The sequence below is a fragment of the Nyctereutes procyonoides genome, unplaced genomic scaffold, assembly GCF_905146905.1.
Source record: "Nyctereutes procyonoides isolate TBG_1078 unplaced genomic scaffold, NYPRO_anot_genome, whole genome shotgun sequence".
NCBI classification, from domain to species: Eukaryota; Metazoa; Chordata; class Mammalia; order Carnivora; family Canidae; genus Nyctereutes; species Nyctereutes procyonoides.
This window is the reverse complement of record NW_026575147.1, coordinates 115,981-135,635: the sequence shown is the minus strand read 5'-3', so window position 1 is coordinate 135,635 and position 19,655 is coordinate 115,981. Positions and strand designations below refer to the sequence as shown.

Below are 19,655 nucleotides of genomic sequence, written 5' to 3'. Positions count from 1 at the left end.
TAAGTTTTATTTAGATCCTGATTTAAATATACTGTATTTAAACACACACAGAGGCATTTGTAATTTCATTAGGGGAAGGTAAACACTGATTAGATATTTGGTGATGTTAAAGAATTAATTGTTTAGATGTGATTATGGTACTGTGGTTATATGTTTTTTAAAGAGTCCTTATATTATATAGACAGGTGCTGAGGATGAGAAATAGGACACGTGATATTTGCTTCAAAATAATCCTAAGGAGTAGGGGAGTAGGTGGGTGTATCAATGAAAGAAGATTGGCCTTTTCCTGGTAAATGTTAAAACTGGGTAAAACATCAGGTTAATTAATCTCTGACTTTATATGTGCTTGAAATTTTCATAATAAAAAAAAATCAAATCACATACTTGAACACCAGAACTCTCTTGCAACATATCCCAGCACAGTTCTCTAAATGTGATCAAAGCTACAAATGATAGATACAGTCATACTAAATTCACAGAGGATTACTTGAAAATCTTATTAAGGGGCACCCGGGTGGCTCAGTGGCTGAGCATCTGTCTTTGGCTCAGGTTGTGATCCTGGGGTCCTGGGATTGAGTCCCACATCAGGCTCCCTGCTGGGAATCTGCTTCTCCCTCTGCCTATCTCTCTGCCTCTGTCTCTGTGTCTCTCATGAATAAATAAAATCTTAAAAAAAAGAAAATTCTTATTAATACATTCAACCAAAGACCATACTTGTGTTATACTATCCAATAAAATTTGCTTTATAAATCAACATGGAGGAGTCTGGAATTTGGATGAGGTTTCAGAAATGAAGGTCTAGATGATGCACTCCAAAAAGGACAAGGACCTGAATGAGTCAAAACCACCAATAAAATCACCCTGAAGAGAAGATCCAAGCATGACAATGTTGTACCAGCTATACTGACTCTCAAACAGATACACTGATCAAGGCATTTGGGAACAACCCTTCCCCTGGTACTGATTCCAGAGAATGACTTGCTAAAGAAATTGGGATTCCAGAGTGAAGAATCCGAGTTCTAAATATCTGGATTCGCCACCCAGAGGAAAAGAGAATCTGAGAAAGCCTTAGAACAAGGACAAAACCAGAGATAAAATCTATACAGTGAGAGACTGTTATTCCAAAGTCTGTTCACAAGCCGAGCCCATTGGGTACCCAGTGTTTCTAAATGGTAGAGTGAATTGCTCCTTTGGGAGAAGGAGAATGTTCAGTAGCTTTTGTGAGATACTGCAATCTTGCATAAAATTCAGCCTCCTTTGAAAATAGCATATTTGGGCTTCATGTCAAAACACTCTAAGTAGGGGTGTCTGAATGGCTCATTTGGTTGAGCATCTGACTTAGTTTCAGCTTGGATCTTGATCTAAGGATTGTGAGTTCAAGCCTTGCATTGGGCCCCATGCTGGTCCTGGAGCCTACATTTTTAAAAAATTAAAATTAAAATTAAATTAAAAACCTCTAAGTAAACCAGATGGTAGAGTCATTAGAACTGCAACAGGAAGTAGACTACCTATCATTCCAACAATTCTTCCTTTGGCATCAGTTCTATCAACAGTTCTTAGGACACAGTTATTAGAAATTTGAACTAGAAAGAAAAAAAACTATCATTTAGATCAGAGATGAATAAAAAAATTGTCTGATAGAGAATAATTCATCACCACACCAAAGCTAAGAAGCCCTGTATACCAGTGTTCCCAAATCTTGGTGTGATTCAGAATTATTTTGAGGGCTTGGTAAATCACAGAGACTTGGAGCCCACCTCCCAGAGTTTCTGATTCAGCAGATCTGGGTAACTGGCTAAAAATCTTCATTTATACCAGCTTCCCAGATGATGATGGTGCTGATCCTGGAACCATATTTTGTGAACAACTGCTCTAATATGATTAGATAGATGATAGATAGATAGATAGATAGATAGATAGATAGATAGATAGATAGAAACAATCATTCTCAAAGCAGATGAATGAGGACATCAAGACCATATGTCGGGGATCCCTGGGTGGCGCAGCGGTTTAGCGCCTGCCTTTGGCCCAGGGCGCGGCCCTGGAGACCCGGGATCGAATCCCACATCGGGCTCCTGGTGCATGGAGCCTGCTTCTCCCTCTGCCTGTGTCTGTGCCTCTCTCTCTCTCTCTCTCTCTCTCTCTTTCTGTGCGACTATCATAAATAAAAAAAAATTTTAAAAAGACCATATGTCATGCAGCAATGTTGATTTCCAACACTAAATCTGCTGAGAACCCTAACCTTGACAGTCCTAGTGTTTCCATCTAGGCTTCCTCTACCTCAGGAAGGTGGCAGTCTCTTTGAGAGCCAAGTTTTCTCTCCCTGTTGAAAACCACAATGCAGACCCAGGATGCAGACCAGTCACCCAGGATGAAATCTTCTCAGGGAAACAGTTGTATAGCTTTTCCAACTTGAGAAACACCAGTTATATGAATGCAATTTCTCTTATCACTGAACTACACACTTAAAATGGTTAAAATGCTAAATTTTATATGTATTTTACTACAATTTAAAAAAAAAGTACTTAGGTGTGATGAGAAGTGTGAGCACTCGTGTTCTAGTAAAATGCATAATGTGGCAGCCACCTTCGCTCTTTACCTTTCATCTAATACACCATAACTTAAGTGAGGTTTGGCCACTCGGGAAGGATGATCAAGGGGTCATTATTCCAAATGTTTAAAGCTTACCTTTTCATCACAACAAAAACAACCAGCAGGGAATTCTCAAACACAGAGTCTCTCAAGGGTGAATGTATACACTATCAGCCCATTAGTACCTTCAAAAAGTATGCACCTAAATTCAGGAATTCCCTATGGATTCTGATGGGGAAAATGAACTAAAAAATGCTCTGATGGCCTCAGCCAGAGACTGTCAAAGATCAAGCAGCAAGCAGCAGTTTACGTTACCAAGAAAACGTAATTCTAAGCAAGACATAATGGAATCACATATGTCAGAATTGGGGAACTCAATTTAAAAAGGAAGTGAGGCTCTCTGCTGCTCCCCGTTCGACAGACAGCCGCATCTTCTGGTGCAGTGCCAGCCCCGTCCCCGAGACACAATGGTGAAGGTCAGAGTGAATGGATTTGGCCGTATTGGGCGACTGGTCACCGGCTGCTTTTAACTCTGGCAAAGTGGATATTGTCGCCATCAATGACCCCTTCATTGATCTCAACTACATGGTGTACATGTTCCAGTATGATTCTACCCACAGCAAATTCCACGGCACAGTCAAGGCTGAGAACGGGAAACTTGTCATCAATGGGAAGTCCATCTCCATCTTCCAGGAGCGAGATCCCGCCAACATCAAATGGGGTGATGCTGGTGCTTAGTATGTTGTGGAGTCCACTGGGGTCTTCATCACCATGGAGAAGGCTGGGGCTCACTTGAAGGGCGGGGCCAAGAGGGTCATCATCTCTGCTCCTTCTGCTGATGCCCCCATGTTTGTGATGGGTGTGAACCATGAGAAGTATGACAACTCCCTCAAGACTGTCAGCAATGCCTCCTGCACCACCAACTGCTTGGCTCCTCTAGCCAAAGTCATCCATAACCACTTCGGCATCGTGGAGGGCCTCATGACCACCATCCATGCCATCACTGACACCCAGAAGACCATGGACGGCCCCTCTGGGAAGCTGTAGCGTGACAGCCGAGCAGCTGCCCAGAACATCATCCCTGCTTCCACTGGCGCCGCCAAGGCTGTGGGCAAGGTCATCCCTGAGCTGAACAGAAAGCTCACTGGCATGGCCTTCCGTGTCCCCACCCCCAATGTGTCAGTTGTGGATCTGACCTGCCACCTGGAGAAAGCTGCCAAATATGATGACATCATGAAGGTAGTGAAGCAGGCATCGGAGGGCCTCCTCAAGGGCATCCTGGGCTACACTGAGGACCAGATTGTCTCCTGTGACTTCAACAGTGACACCCACTCTTCCACCTTCGACACCGGGGCTGGCATTGTCCTCAATGACCACTTCGTCAAGCTCATTTCCTGGTATGACAATGAATTCGGCTACAGCAACCGGGTGGTGGACCTCATGGTCCACATGGCCTTCAAGGAGTAAGAACCTCCTGGACCACCAGGCCCAGCAAGAACAAGAGGAAGAGAGAGGCCCTCACCTGCTGGGGAGTCCCTGCCCCAACTTAACCCCCCAACACACTGAGAATCTCCTGACCTCCAATTTACATCCTAGACCCTGAGGAAGGGGAGGGGCTTGGGGAGCCCTACCTTGTCATGTACCATTAATAAAGTATACTGTACCCAAAAAATAAAAAAAAATTAAAAATAAATAAATAAAAAGGAAGTGAAAGGAGCTCCTAGCAAAGGACTTGGTAATAAAGAGGGAAGAGACTAAAAATATCTGATCCTGCAGCCAAACATGGGACTTTCAGAGGGCAGTCTTCAAGAAATGCCTAACCCCCTAGGTCATAGATGTGGGAAATCTGAAGCAGTTCCACATCAAATTCTTGCCAGGATTACCATAAAGATCCTGATGAGAATAAAACTGTATAATTCCAGAAGGGTCACAGAAGTGGATCCAATCCAGTTTGTGATCTGGAAGGAACGTGAGGAACAAGCAGGTCAGTGCACACTCTCGAGGAACCTACAGGACCATGGTACAGGAAGCATCTAGAGAAAGACCCCAAAATAACTTCAGACTTAAGATCACTGCAGAGTAACAAGACTTCCTTGGATGAAGAGGACCCTGAAAGTGAGGCTACTATAGATAGAGAGGGCACAGAAGCTGGAACTGAGAACTGATAAGAAACGCCAAGGCATGAAATCTTCCACCTGCCTCCCAGCTCAACAGTGTCGTCAGCCGGCCGTAAGGGTATGCTCTATATTCAGTGTTGCACTCCACATCAGGAAAACAGCCTGCTTCACTCACACTGACTAGAGTGACTAGAATCCAAGAAACCTCTTGTATATGGAATAAGACAGCAGTTGTTAACCATTATCTTTTATATGGATGAGATCTTTAATGCACCATTGGAAAAGGCAGAGAACTCCTAGCTACTTAGTGTGAAAGTGAGGAAGCACACAGTCCTGGGCTGGCATGTGCACATGCTTAGTTCTATCGTTTCTTTGTTTTAAGATTTTATTTAGGGATCCCTGGGTGGCGCAGCGGTTTGGCACCTGCCTTTGGCCCAGGGCGCGATCCTGGAGACCCGGGATCGAATCCCACGTCGGGCTCCCGGTGCATGGAGCCTGCTTCTCCCTCTGCCTGTGTCTCTGCCTCTCTCTCTCTCTCTGTGACTATCATAAAATTTAAAAAAAAAAGATTTTATTTATTTGAGAGAGAGAGTATGAGCTGAGGGAGGGGCAGAGGGAGAGGGAGAGGGAGAAGCAGACTTTCTGTTGAACGTGAAGGGGGTTGGGGCATCCAATCCCAGGACCTGGGGATTACAACCTGAGCCAAAATCAGAAGCTTAACCGACTGAGCCACCCAGGCACCCTTTATACTCAGTTCTACTGTATCACCTCTTCTTCCATCTGAGAATCTTATCACTAGAGGGACGAATAGCACAGGCCAAATCAAAAGACAGGAAACTACATGCTAATTCCACAGGAAACCTGACTCTGTAGCTGTAACTGGCATATCACCTTTCTGTATTTTATGTACTTATTCTTGGATATATGCATTTCTGGGTGTATATTAGGTAGACTTGAACCTAGGCAAGGGTGTGTTTTGAGCAAATTTATTTATTGGAATATTTGAAATGTTTCATAAAATCAGTTCATACATGAGAAATTAGACATGTAACCAATAGTTTGTCATCTTTCATTAATAAAGCCATTGGAAACCTACATCTCTACATAACATTAATGGAAGTTTGTCCTGTTAACAAAAGAAATATTTCTCCAACTTTTTGAGTTCAAAAACATTTCATGAGTGTGTTACCATTTCTATATTTACATAACAGCCCCAAGAAATAAATTATTGGTGCTTTGTACGTTACTGTAAATTCTAAGCACTTTTTGTCAAAGTAAAAAGGAAGTCAAAAGATCATACCATCAAAAATATTATTAAAAATAATGATGAAGAAATTGATGTTGAAATTATATGTAGTCACACAATGACATGGCTAAAAATAAGCTTTAAAACTCCTGTGGCCCTGTTGCAGGACTGTCCCTTTTGGCCCACCTTTATAGTTAGCACCACAATATATCCTCACTTACATGAGCAAACATATAAACATCTTTTCTCGGATTGGCCACATAAGGGTGCAATCCAAGGCCATGGCCTTGAATCAGGTTGAGATGTCCCCTCTCCCAACAACAATAACAACAAAAAATATGCAAGAACCATTTGGACAAGGTGATGTCAACATCTATGGAGGGCTAACATTAAAGCAGGGCTGCTGCTTACAGTTGTGCCGGATGTGCACTGCACAACCCTTAAGGGAGCCATTTGCATTGTAGATATTGTAGGTTTGGTTTGTGTATTTATTGTGACCATAAGTATCTTGAAGAAGGACACCTTTTCCAATTTCACACAAAGGCTCCATGTGGGCTAGAGAGAGGGAGCAGCTCTGTAAGAGCAGGAAGGGGGTAAGCAATCTAGGCTACTATAGATAGAGAGTGCACAACTATAGTAGTCTACTATAGGTCTACTATAGACAGGATCAGTGAAGGAAACACATCAGTGTAGGAAGTAGTCAGACAGGGCTATGATTGTCAGGGCTGAGGCTGGTTCCCAAGAAAGGTCAGAAGAGGCTGAGGAAGGGGAGCACTCAATGGGATGAGCACTGAGTGTTGTACTATATGTTGGCAAATCAAACTCCAATAAAAAAGATACACCAAAAAAAAAGATGCTGAGGAGTAAAATGAGAGGAAGATGGGGAGACTATGGTATCAATTCTAAGAAGCTGGCTTATGAAGGGAAGCAAAGAAAGGAAATAGCTGGGAGGGGAGCAGCAATCAGGACAAGGCTTTTGTTTTGCTTTTAAGAATAGAAGACAGTAGAGCCTAATTGTATGATGATAAGATCTGGGAGAGAGAGGGAGCTCAATAGTGGAAGAACTGAAAGTAAAGCTCATGAGAATGTGAGAAGGGATGGGATAGAAGGAGGCAAGGATGGGGCGACAGCAGGTTTGGAGATGGATGGAATGAGAGGGATTTTCCTTTCATCCCATAGTCAGCTTGCTTAATGAGGTTATGAGAACCATGGCTGTCGGCAGTTCCAGGGTACAAATATCCAGTAGGAAGAAAGATACCTAATCAAGAGAGAATGGGTGCAGAACAGGGCACCCCCTCTGAGAAGTTGAAGGGGAGAAATAGGATAGAATTATGAAGGGTCCTCATCCAGCATACTATTATTTAAATATTTTTCTTTTCAACTTTCAGGTGGTTTTTGCTCTTACAGACTTTGTTATTGAAAATCTTGGAAAACACTTCATAGAGACACCCCCTGTGGACCTGCCCACTCTGTATCAAGATATGTCATATAACACTCCCCTGGTATTTATCTTAAGCACAGGCTCAGATCCTATGGGCGCATTCCAGAGGTTTGCCCGAGACAGTGGGTATTCAGAACGGTAAGGTTACATTGTGCAGTTTCTATAATTCATATGAACATCTCTTTGTTAAAATTTGCCCTTTTTCTTCCCTCTGTGGAGTGTGACTTCCTCAACACTCAAGAGCCAGTGTTTCCATCCAAATGCCAGAAAAGACCAATGTCACCATTCAGACAGGCAGGAGGAGCTCCAATTCAGCCTTTTTGTTCTATTCAGGTCTTCAATTGATTATATGGGGTTTATCCACATTAAGGAGGGCAACCTGCTTTACTCAGTCTACTCATTTAAATGTAAATTTCACCCAGAAACACCCTCACAGGCTCACCCAGAGTACTGTCTGGCCAAATATCTGGACACCATGTGACCCAGTCAAGTTAATACATAAAATTTACGATCCTAGACATTTGCCTTTGGTTCTGAAATCATAACAGAGAATTAGTATACAAAACTGTTAAGAGCTCCTGTGAATTAATAAGAAAAAGAAAATAGCGCCTGGTGGCTCAGTGTATTAAGCATCCAACTCTCGACCTCAGAAAAAGAAAACAATCCAATATAAATAAAGACAAGGGATGCCTGGGTGGCTCAGCGGTAGAGCATCTGCCTTTGGCTCAGGGCGTGATGCCAGAGTCCTGGGATTGAGTCCCACATCAGGATCCTTGCATGGAGCCTGCTTCTCCCTCTGCCTATATCTCTGCCTTTCTCTGTGTGTCTCTCATGAATAAATAAATAAAATCTTTAAAAAAATAAAGACAAAAATTATGAACTGTAAAGTTTCAGAAATTTTCAGAATAGAAAATCTCAGGAACCTAAATCTAAATACCTGATAATATGAGAAGATGTACAAGTAATTAGGGTACATGAAAATTAAAAATTAGTAATTATGTACTTATATATTAGTAATTAGGGTACATGAAAGTACATGAAATTAAAGCCATTAAAGAAATGTCATTTCACGCCCATAAAATTGGCAAAATGGTGGCAAAGAAATAGAGCAATGAAAATATCCATATTATAAGTAAGAGTAAAAAATTGGTTAAAATCAATTTGTAATTGACAGTACGTTAAAGTTGAAAATGCCATCCCCTACATCTCAACAAGTCTGAATCTACAACCTGAATCTACAACCTAGAATGAAGTCAGTCACATGTACACAAGGAGCCATGTTCAAGGACATTTGTAGAAACAATTACTCTTCAAACAGATTTTAAAAGCTGTCGACTGATTTCTCTGAAGAAACAATGAAAGCCAGAAAATGTATATTCAAAGTACTAAGAGCAAATTACTATCCACATAGAATTTTATTTCTGTCAAAACAAAACAAAAAAAATGTTTAAGTCTCCACACCGGGCCCAAACTCAGGACCCTGAGATCAAGACCTGATCTGAGATCAAGAGTTGGACAATCAGGCTCCTGAATCTGCACCTCAGAATCATGTTTCACAACCAATATGACAATGATGTCACTGTTTGGAGCCCTCAGGGCAGGATTCATCAAATTGAATATGCAATGGAAGCTGTCAAACAAGGTTCAGCTACAGTTCTTCTGAAATCAAAAACCCATGCAGTGTTGGTTGCATTGAAGACAGCACAGTCAGAGCTTGCAGCTCATCAAAAGAAAATTCTCCACGTTGATAACCATATTGGTATCTCAGTTGCGGGACTTACTGCTGAATGCTAGACTGTTACATAATTTTATGCACCAGGAGTGTTTGGATTCCGGATTTGTATTTCACAAACCTCTTCCTGTGTCTCGTCTTGTATCTCTAATTGGAAGCAAGACCCAGATACCAACACAACAATATGGCCGGAGACCATATGGTGTTGGACTGCTTATTGCTGGTTATGATGATATGGGCCCTCACATTTTCCAAACCTGTCTATGTGCCAACTATTTTGACTGTAGAGCCATGTCCATTGGAGCCCGTTCTCAATCAGCTCATACTTACCTGGAGAGACATATGTCTGCGTTTATGGAGTGCAATTTGAATGAACTGGTTAAACATGGTCTGCGTGCCTTACGAGAAACAGGTCTTGCAGAACAGGACCTAACTACAGGGGATCCCTGGGTGGCTCAGCAGTTTAGTGCCTGCCTTTGGCCCAGGGCATGGTCCTGGAGTCCCAGGATCAAGTCCCACATCGGGCTCCTGGCATGGAGCCTGCTTCTCTCTCTGCCTCTCTCTCTCTCTCTATCTCTCTATGTCTATCATGAATAAATAAATCTTAAAAAAAAAAAAAACAGGACCTAACTACAAAGAATGTTTCCATTGGAATTGTTGGTAAGGACTTGGAGTTTACGATTTATGATAGTGATGATGTATCTCCATTCCTGGAAGGTCTTGAAGAAAGACCACAGAGAAAGGCACAGCCTGCTCAACCTGCTGATGAACCTGCAGAAAAGGCTGATGAACCAATGGAGCATTAAGTCACAAACCAGTCTATGTGTGTATTATCAAATATGTAAGAATGCAGGAGCCTTTACTGATGACAATAATCTATACTTTGAACCAAAAGATGCAGCATGGTTTTATGATATGTTTTAGAAATCAGTCCAGATGTGTTTTTCCCAAGTAACTTGTCTGAACCATATAATAGTGTGCATTTTTCTTTGAGAGGGTCTATATAATCATTTTCTAGAAAGTATAGTTATCTGTACTAATGTTTTTATATGAAGAACACAGTGTCTTTGTGGTTTTAAAGACAACTGTGAAATAAAATTGTTTTACCTGCCTGTGTAAAAAAAAAGAAAAGATTAGGACAATCCAATTCACACACTGAGCCACCGAGTGCTCCACTGTCAAAACAAATTTTTAAATAAAGCTAAGATTAAACCATTTTCAGACAAAGAGGATACTGAAATGGAAATTCATGTACTAAGTTGAGTAATTGTGAAAATATATCAAAACTTGTGAGATGTATCTGAAGCTTGGATTATAAGGAAATTTATAGGCTTAAGTGCATATATTTGGCAAAGGGCAATCTAAAATGTAATGATTAGGGACAGCCTAGGTGGCTTATCGGTTGAGCCTCTACCTTTGGCTCAGGGCATGATCCCATAGTCCTGGAATGGAGTCTCACATCTGGCTCCCCATGGGGAGCCTGCTTCTCCCTCTGCCTGTGTTTCTGCCTCTCTCTCTGTGTTTCTTGTGAATAAATAAAAAATCTTAAATAAATAAAATGTAGTGATTAAACTCTATTAGAAGGAAAAAATAAAAGAGCAGAAATTAATGATATAGTAACATATATTTAATAGACAAGATCCTGGGAGAAATACCTCTCAATTGAGGCAGAAAAAGCATTTGTTAAAGTTCAACAGGCATTCATGGAGGAAAAAAAAAAAAAACCCTAGTTAAGAATCTAGAAAGCATTTCTTTGAAAGAGAAAACCAGAAATAGAATGTGGTTTTGCTCTGATAAAGTGTATCTTAAAAAAATTTTAATGGATTTAGCAAGGTTACGAGACATAAAAACAGATTATATTAATGCATACTAACAACAGAAACACTCATTTATTGCTGATGAGAATGCAAAATGGCATAGCCACCTTGGAAGACAGTTTGCTGTCTTCTTACAAAACTAACATACTCTTACCATGAAATCCAAAAATCATACTTCATGGTATTTGCCCAAAGGAGTTGAAAACTTATGGCCACACAAAAATCTGTACACAAATGTTTATAGCAGCTTTATTCATACTCACCAAACATGGAAGCAACCAAGATGTTTCTTAGTACGTGAACTGGGTAAATACACTGTGGTATATCCATGAAATGGAATAATATTCAGCATAAAAAAAGAAATGAGCTATCAAGCCATAAAAGACATGGAGAAACCTTAAGTGCATATTATTAAGTGAAAGAAGCCTATCTGAAAAGACTATATACTACATGATTCCAACTATATGATATTCTGGAAAAGGCAAACCTATGGAGACAGTAAAAATTTAACAAAGAGTTTATATCCAGTATAAAGAACACTTAGAAATAATGGATGTGAGACTTCAAATTTCTTCAAGCTTTGAAAACCTGATTTATAGTGTTGGAAATCAGGATAACAGATACCTTTCGGAGGGAGGAAGGAAAAGTCATTGGAGCAGAAAGGGGCATAAGAGAGATGTTTCTAGGATGTTGGCACACTTTCACTCTCAATCATGAGTATTCATTTGTGATAGTTCATAGAGCTGTATATTTCTTTTTTTAAACTTTTCCATATGTGTGTTATAGTAGAAATTTTTTTAAAAAAACAAGAAAATAAACATTTGCACATCTATTAAAATGAGGATTTGAAATGTGTGCATACTTTGGGAAAGAGTCTACTGTATTTACATTTCTTCATAATATCATTGCTTTAAAATAAAACAGCATTTTTTGTTGTTGTTGAATTCAGGGTGCAATCAATTTCACTGGGGCAAGGACAAGGACCCATTGCTGAAAGAATGATCAAAGATGCAATGAAATCAGGAAACTGGGTATTTTTGCAAAATTGCCATCTTGCTGTTTCTTGGATGCTGGCAATGGAAGAACTAATTAAAACCTTCACAGATCCAAGTATGTTGAACACATAGAATTTGCATAATAATACCTTTCTTACGTAGCCTTTCTTTGTTGAATCCAGTTCTTGTAATAATTCTTATTGTAGGAATTATGTTTCCCCATATTAAAGAGGAGGAATTTGAAACCTAAAGAGGTTTAGTTAAATTACACAATCCAGACTTGAAAAAAGATCTCCAGACTCCAAGTTGAGAGTATGACCCACTGGATCATTTCTGTTTCATGTTCCTTTCTGTGGAGGCCATTTGAATTCAAAATAGATGACATATACGCACAATAAAAGAAATAGAAAATGGACTTAGAACAAAGAAAGGAAATTAAATCTTTCACTACAGAATACGTTAAGGGACAGATTCAAAGTCCCACCAATCCCCTTAGAGTCCCGTTTCACCACTTCTTATTCTCTGTGACTCCTATGCCAACTAACTAACCCTCATGTGTGCCTCCTAGCCATGTTGTGGAAAACCCACCTCAGGGCTTTGGAGCCAAAATATAACGCAAAGACAGAGTTTAGGATAAAGTGGAACACTAGCTGTACTGCTTTGCCAAGCGAAGGAGGCTACAGCAGGCTATGGCCTTCAAAACAGCCTCCCCGGGATCCCTGGATGGCGCAGCGGTTTGGCGCCTGCCTTTGGCCCAGGGCGCGATCCTGGAGACGCTGGATGGAATCCCACGTCGGGCTCCCGGTGCATGGAGCCTGCTTCTCCCTCTGCCTGTGTCTCTGCCTCTCTCGCTCTCTCTCTCTCTCTGTGTGACTATCATAAATAAATAAAAATTTTAAAAAAAAAGATAACATTACAAAACAGCCTCCCCCTTTTCCACAGGGAGAAAAGGGCTGGGGGGAGAAGGAGGGTAGTGTTAATAGAGAAATACAGGACCTTGGAACACCTGGGTGGCTCAGCGGTTGAGCATCTGCATGCTCAGGTCATGATCCAAGAGTCCCGGGATCAATTCCCACATCGGGATTCTTGCATGGAGCCTGCTTCTCCCTCTGCCTCTGTCTCTGCCTCTCTCTGTGTGTCTCTCCTGAATAAATAAATAAAATCTTAAAAAAAAAAGAAAAGAAAGAGAAAGAAAGAAAAAAGAAAAAGAAAGAAAGAAAGAAAGAAAGAAAGAAAGAAAGAAAGAAAGAAAGAAAGAAAGAAAGAAATACAGGATCTAGCTGGTTTTGACAGGAATTGTGTGCGGGCTGCCAACCTCATTCATCATGTCTTCAGGGTGGTCCCAGGTTCCTAAAACAGAACGCTAAGAAGGAAGGAGGGGAGGACTGCAGAAGAGAGGAAAAAGGTGATTTAGTTTTTTAAATTGAGCTTCGCTGAAGCATTAGAACAGCCATTTTGATTTTTGTTCAACTTTATGCTTTTAAGTGGTTCCAGGCACACACACCCCATGGGCATGCCTGGCATCATTCATAGTTGCTACCACTAACTACAACCACTTTCTTTCCCACTCAAGAAAGTATAAGGGGCTACAAAGAGAGAAGTGGATTTAGATTCTATTCATTTTTAAATGTTAGTATAAAAATAATTGAAACCTTAGGAACTGTATTATTGTTAATAAGCAGGGTGAGCCCCACTTTACCACTCAGTCAGAAGGGCATCCTACCAACCTAGAATATCCAGAGCCCTTTCTCTGGGGTCTTCCTTGGTGCCCTGACCACAGAAGCTATACAGCCAGTCTTGCAAGTGACTTTACTAACTTCTGCCTTTACAAAGTGGCCAGCCTTCACGGGACACCACACCCAAGACATAGCAGCCTTCCGCTAAAGATCCCTCATTTCCTGATTCCCCCCTCCTAGCCTCTGCAGGCTACTTCCAGCAAGTATAAAGAGTCCTTCACATAAACCATCCAGAATCTTCACTCTTTTCACTCTTTTGCAGTGCAAGTAAGAGTGGCATGCTTCCAACTGGGCCTGTGGCTTGTTTCCATTTAAATAATTAAAGAAAAAATGACAAGAAAATATTCACCACTGTCCAAGGCTTGCTGATGATTAGGATTACAATTAAGAAGGAAATGCTAGGGAAGGCATCTAAAAAGCAACTTGCTGCAGTGGAGCTACGTGAGCCTTCAGAGTATGGAGACGTTCGGCCTAATGGTGACTGAGACAAGAGCGAGTGTATGCCAGAGGCCGGACAGGCTCTGAAAGCCAGCTGACAGTGGTGGTGGCTTTTAAGTGCCTTCAGTTTACCAAAGCTTAAGTAGATAAAAAAATCTTCTTCTGGCCCTTGTTACAATCATTTACTGATGTACCCATTTGAGTTCTGATGCTTAACTTGAACCCATTTAAAATAAAATACATTCAGGTAATAAGCTGAAAAGAGTAAGTGAACAAAAGAAAAACGAAACAAGGAAGAAGTGAAAACTCTGGATTTGAAATTCTAAGACCTGAGCAGAGTTCTGCCCCTACTACTTCCTGCCATGCCACTACATTGCCTCTCTGGGCCTCAGTTTCCCCAGCCATAAGAGGCCTGCACAGCATCATTGCTAGAAGCCCTATGCTAAGATAATTTCTAAGATTCCAATACAGCTCTAAACTCCTATGATGTCTACAAAAGTTAATACTCTTGATGCTTCTGCAATTATAAGAGGAAAAGTATGAAAAAAATTACTTCTCTAAATCTTCCTTTTTCGTGCTTTGGATTTTTGGTTATTGAAATCATTAGCCCTAAGACTTTGGTTGGTGTCTGACTTCCATGCCTAATAGTTTTTACCATACAAGCAACTTCAATGTTGCTCTAGAACTGTACTAGAACTAACTTGTAATTTTAGCTATTTAATGTAGATCATGAATTTAGATTACTAAACTAACGAGCACAAAATCAGCTTTAATCTACAGTCATTCATTCAAAAAATATTTGGGAACCTACCATGTACCATGCACTGTTCTAGATGCTGAAGGTAGGACAGTGAACAAAACCACCTTAGATATCCATCCTCATAGAGCTTTACATATTAGTGAGGGGAGATAAGCAATAATTAAAGCATATAATAAGTAATTTATATGGTATGATAGAATGTGGCTGGTGCTTTGGAAAAAATAAAGAATAAGGAGGATCAGAAAGGCCAGGATGAAATGGGGTGGGGGGATAATAAGGAGAAAGAGTAGATAGTAATTTAAACAGTGTGGTCTGGGGGCACCTGGGTGGCTCAGTGGTGGAGTGTCTGCTATTGGCTCAGGTCATGATCCCAGGGTCCTGGGATTAAGTCCCACATCAGGCTCTCCAGGGGAGCCTGCTTCCCCCTCTGCCCAAGTCTCTGCCTCTCTCATGAATAAATAAATAAAATATTATAAATAAACAAACAAACATAAACAGTGTGGTCTGGGTACACCTCTTTGAGAAGGCAGCATTGGACCAAGACTTGAAGAATGTGAGGCAATCTAAAGGAAGAGTAATCCAGGCAAAAGGAATAGCTGATGCAAAACCCTAGGGAGGGAGCAAGCCTGGAATGTTGGAGAAACACCATAAGATGTACTTAAAAACCAGCATCTAAGAAAGTTATCCTGGAATGATGCCTGTGTCTTCCTACAATGGGAACAATAATTTTCCCCAACTTCACTTCAGCCTTTTGAACCCAGAATAGAACTCATTTTCTTAGGTTCTCTGTCAACAGTAAGCATATTGACCGAACATCTTCATGCTACTTATGAAGTCTGTTCCTACCCCTGCTCCCTCAGTTCCCTTTGCAACTCCTCTGCAGAGTGGAGAAATCTCTTTCTTCTCCATAGGACTTTCTGACCATTTTCATGCAATTTGCTGAAAATTGAATTGTTTAAAAACAAAATACTTCATGAGCACTGGCAGTAACCATCCTGGTATTTTCTGAAAATTTTCCCCATTTCAGAGAGGAGACCCTTAACACCTGCAACAAATATTGAAAATTAGGGATGCCTGAGTGGCTCAGCAGTTGAGCATCTGCCTTCGGTTCAGGACATGATCCTGGAGACCCCTAGGATCGAGTCCCACATTGGGATCCTTGCATGGAGCCTGCTTCTCCCTCTGCCTGTGTCTCTGCTTCTCTCTCCATGTCTCACATGAATAAATAAAAAAAGAAATTAAGGACACATTAATTTTCAATACTTTTTTTAAAAAAGGTTTTATTTATTTATTCATGAGAGACACGGAGAGAGAGGCAGAGACACAGGCAGAGGAAGAAGGAGGCTCCTCACAGGAAGCCCAATGCGGGACTCGATCCCCATACCTGGGATCATGCCCTGAGCTGAAGGCAGACGTTCAACCGCTGAGCCACCCAGGCGTCCCTGTGTCCTTAATTTCATTACTCAAATGTGCCAACATCTAGATTGGCAAACTCTCATGTATTAAGAGTTTCCAAAAAGATTTCTTCTACTTCCATTTTAGAACATTTTACAACATAAAATACTTAAACTAGTCTTTAAACAGAGCTCACAGCATTTTTTTTTGCTATCCCATAAGTATTTATTACTTAAAAGTATTATTATAATTTAAGCATTTTCCATTTTTGTTGTTTTCTCTTTGTTTTGAACAGCTATTGTTATCAAGGACACTTTTCGACTTTTTTTAAGTTCCATGCCTAGTAGTACATTTCCCGTTACAGTTCTTCAAAATTCTGTCAAGGTAATGTATGCACATGGTTGGAATGGTGCAAAATGATTAGCCTCAGAATGTTCCCCAAGTGGGTCCAGGGAGCCCAGGCCTTGTGCAGGACCACATTAAAGTCTGAGTGGCCAAGGTGGGAAGGTGGAAGTCAGTATCCCTTCACCTCATAGCATGCAGGCACACAGTTTCCCAAGGCACTGCCCATCTTTATGTGCCCTAGTCTGTTGATCATTCAACAGTATAAGAAAATGTCAAGGATGCAGAGTGGTAAGAATGGAACCCCTCCCAGAATTAAGAGAATGTTTCAGCATTTGAGAGACAGGAGGACCTACAGGTAGTATGGCTGCTGGGTTTTAGTGCTGGGAATTCTCCAATATACAGGAAGCCTCTGCATACAAATGATCACTCAGGAATAAGAGATGCTTCTTCCTTTCCTGTCCCATGTCATCAAGGGATGCCATATGTTGAGATGCATGGAAAATCCAATGCTGAAGGCCTGAGAATACTTTCTGGCCCATATTTAGAAAAATGAACACCAAAAGAAATTGTCTGAGATTCTTGTGGAGACGGTTCATCCACTGTAGATCTGAAGAACCCCACCAGACCTGACTTTGCAGAGCCTGAGGCTGAGCAAGATACAGAGCAAGCCCCCACATACCAGGAATGCCCCATGGGTATCAGTTATCTACATACTCTCAATGGCTTCAGTCTCTGTGTGTTATTCAGAAATAATGCAAATCGATAAAATCACCCTTTCTGTCATATATGTGTCTGAACCCAGGTAACCAATGAGCCACCGAAAGGTTTACGTGCAAATATCAGACGGGCATTTACTGAAATGACACCTTCGTTTTTTGAAGAAAACATACTTGGAAGAAAATGGAGACAAATAATATTTGGCATTTGTTTCTTCCACGCAATTATTCAGGTACACCCAACTTTTGCTTTTTAGTAGAAAAAAGAAAGTGCATTATGTTAATAAATAAATAAAAAGTGGGAATGACATGAAAGCTTACAAATGGCATTGTAAAGTGCTAAGCCCCATTCAGGGTCTGAAGCCAAGTTGTTCTCACTCAGTGGCTGATCTCCGTACTCCCCTCACCTCAGCTTCGCCTCCTAGCTCTACTCTGATCTAAGGGACATCATCACCTGGATAAATGCACGAGGTCAAATTCAAAAGCACAAAATTGATCTCCTCAGAGACATATCTCACTCCCAAGTCTCCCAAATCTCCAGACTCTACTCCTGAAATTGGTAGTCCCATCTCTCAATCACCTGTATTCAAAATTTCAGTATTATTTTTATTATTCCTCATTTGCACATATATATCATGTCAGTCCATCATTTTCCTTGCAATAGTTTCATCCTCACCTGGCCCTTTTTGGGTGGGCTTACTACCCTTAAGAGCCTCTTCCCTGTGACCAGAGCCCCAAGTCCCCTGAAAGATGACTTTCAACTCAGTACTATTTTCTCCTTCCCTCTGTTCAAACTTCATTGCTATGATCTGGTGTCCATCCTGAGACCCTGCATTTAAATTCTGACTCTTTGACTACACGTCTCTAGATGATGTCTTAACTAGACTGGCTGCCTGGGTTTCAAGTGTATATGGTCTACAGAGAATCTGTAAAGAAAAAAACAAAGATTAAAGATGCAAAATATGACATAAATAAGTAAACAAGGTCCCAGAGGAGATCTGAGAGGCTGGGACCGGGGGTTCTAGGCACAAGGCCCTTGTTGTACAAATAAAAACAGCTGAGATGGGAAAGTGGTTCAACACTTAAGAAATTTTGAAATCAAGAGGAGGAAATATGAGACCTCTGGTATAATCATCAGTTTGGAATTAAGAAATTAAGATGGGATAGGGAGATAATGAAGAAAGAAAAAGAGGTCACTATGTGAAGTCATGAAGCAAGGGTTATGATTCTGTGTACTAGTTTAAAAAATGTCACTGCAGAGAAGTCAGCATGTAATCAGCACATAGTGATATGACTTAAAAGCCTAGGTGGTAGGCAGACTCTTTAGAACTGGGAGTAGCTCTTGCCACAAGATGGATGATTAGTGTCAGTCTTTGCCTATTTTGATGGGGAAATATTTTATTTTACCATTAAGGACAGATGCCCTTCTATCATATTTCTAGTAATGTCAAGTTTTCTTTTGGAAATTTTGGAGAAAAGCCAGGACTGGAGAAAGAGATGCCACCCATGTTTGCTGAAAGCCAAACTGAAAGCCTAGATGAAGTTGAACTGTATGATCTTAACTGATTTTAACATGATCTTAACATGATGTCAACAGAATGAGGATGCCCAACTTCAATAGAAACCTTTCATTTCTCAGTATTTTATACAAAGCTAATTTATCAAATTTTATGTAAGACTATTTTCATTTTCCCTTCTAGGAGAGAAAAAAGTTTGGCCCTCTTGGTTGGAATATCTGCTATGAATTTAATGACAGTGACAGGGAATGCGCTTTACTGAACCTCAACCTTTACTGCCAAGAAGGAAAGATTCCCTGGGATGCACTAATTTACATTACTGGTCAGTATGCCCACATGGCCAGGGCATGGCCCATTTAAAAATGGTGTCCTTCCCCAGTGTTTGATGGTGGTGATGATGACTTCTAATGGTCCCTTTGTGAAGATAAGACTGTGATAAGGATATTATGAGAATATTTACACATGGAAAATAGGCAGCTGTTTTCCCAAATAATAATAGCAAAACCTTGTATCTTTCTTGATACATGCAACTACTGTGTTCAGCACTTCCCAAGAATTAGCATATTTGATCCTCATAACAATCATATGAGGTGAGGACTGTTATATCCCTATTTTATATGTGAGGAAACTGAGGCACACAGTTTATAAGTGGTGGACTTTATAAGTCAGTCTAGCCTCAAGAGTCCGTGCTCTTAAATTCAAAAGAATCTGAACACTGATTGACTAGTGGAGACCTGTTCAGGCATATTTGTGAAAAAAGGAAAAATATTTCAGGAATTCAATTTTTTAGAAAATATTAATTGTGGCC

General features: G+C 40.7%; 1 protein-coding gene and 2 pseudogenes across 1 annotated transcript in view; all 3 read left to right on the top strand.

Annotated features, from left to right (window-relative positions):
- The window catches only part of DNAH6 (dynein axonemal heavy chain 6), a 242,056-nt gene that overhangs the window by 190,713 nt on the left and 31,688 nt on the right, over positions 1–19,655 (top strand). The window contains exons 64-68 of the mRNA XM_055312464.1: positions 7,344–7,534; positions 11,895–12,055; positions 16,565–16,653; positions 17,417–17,563; positions 19,031–19,169. Coding sequence (XP_055168439.1) covers positions 7,344–7,534; positions 11,895–12,055; positions 16,565–16,653; positions 17,417–17,563; positions 19,031–19,169 — 727 coding nt within the window. The remainder of the gene's footprint in view (positions 1–7,343; positions 7,535–11,894; positions 12,056–16,564; positions 16,654–17,416; positions 17,564–19,030; positions 19,170–19,655) is intronic.
- On the top strand, positions 3,060–4,059 carry LOC129501367 (glyceraldehyde-3-phosphate dehydrogenase-like; annotated as a pseudogene).
- Positions 8,936–9,940, top strand: LOC129501368 (proteasome subunit alpha type-1-like; annotated as a pseudogene).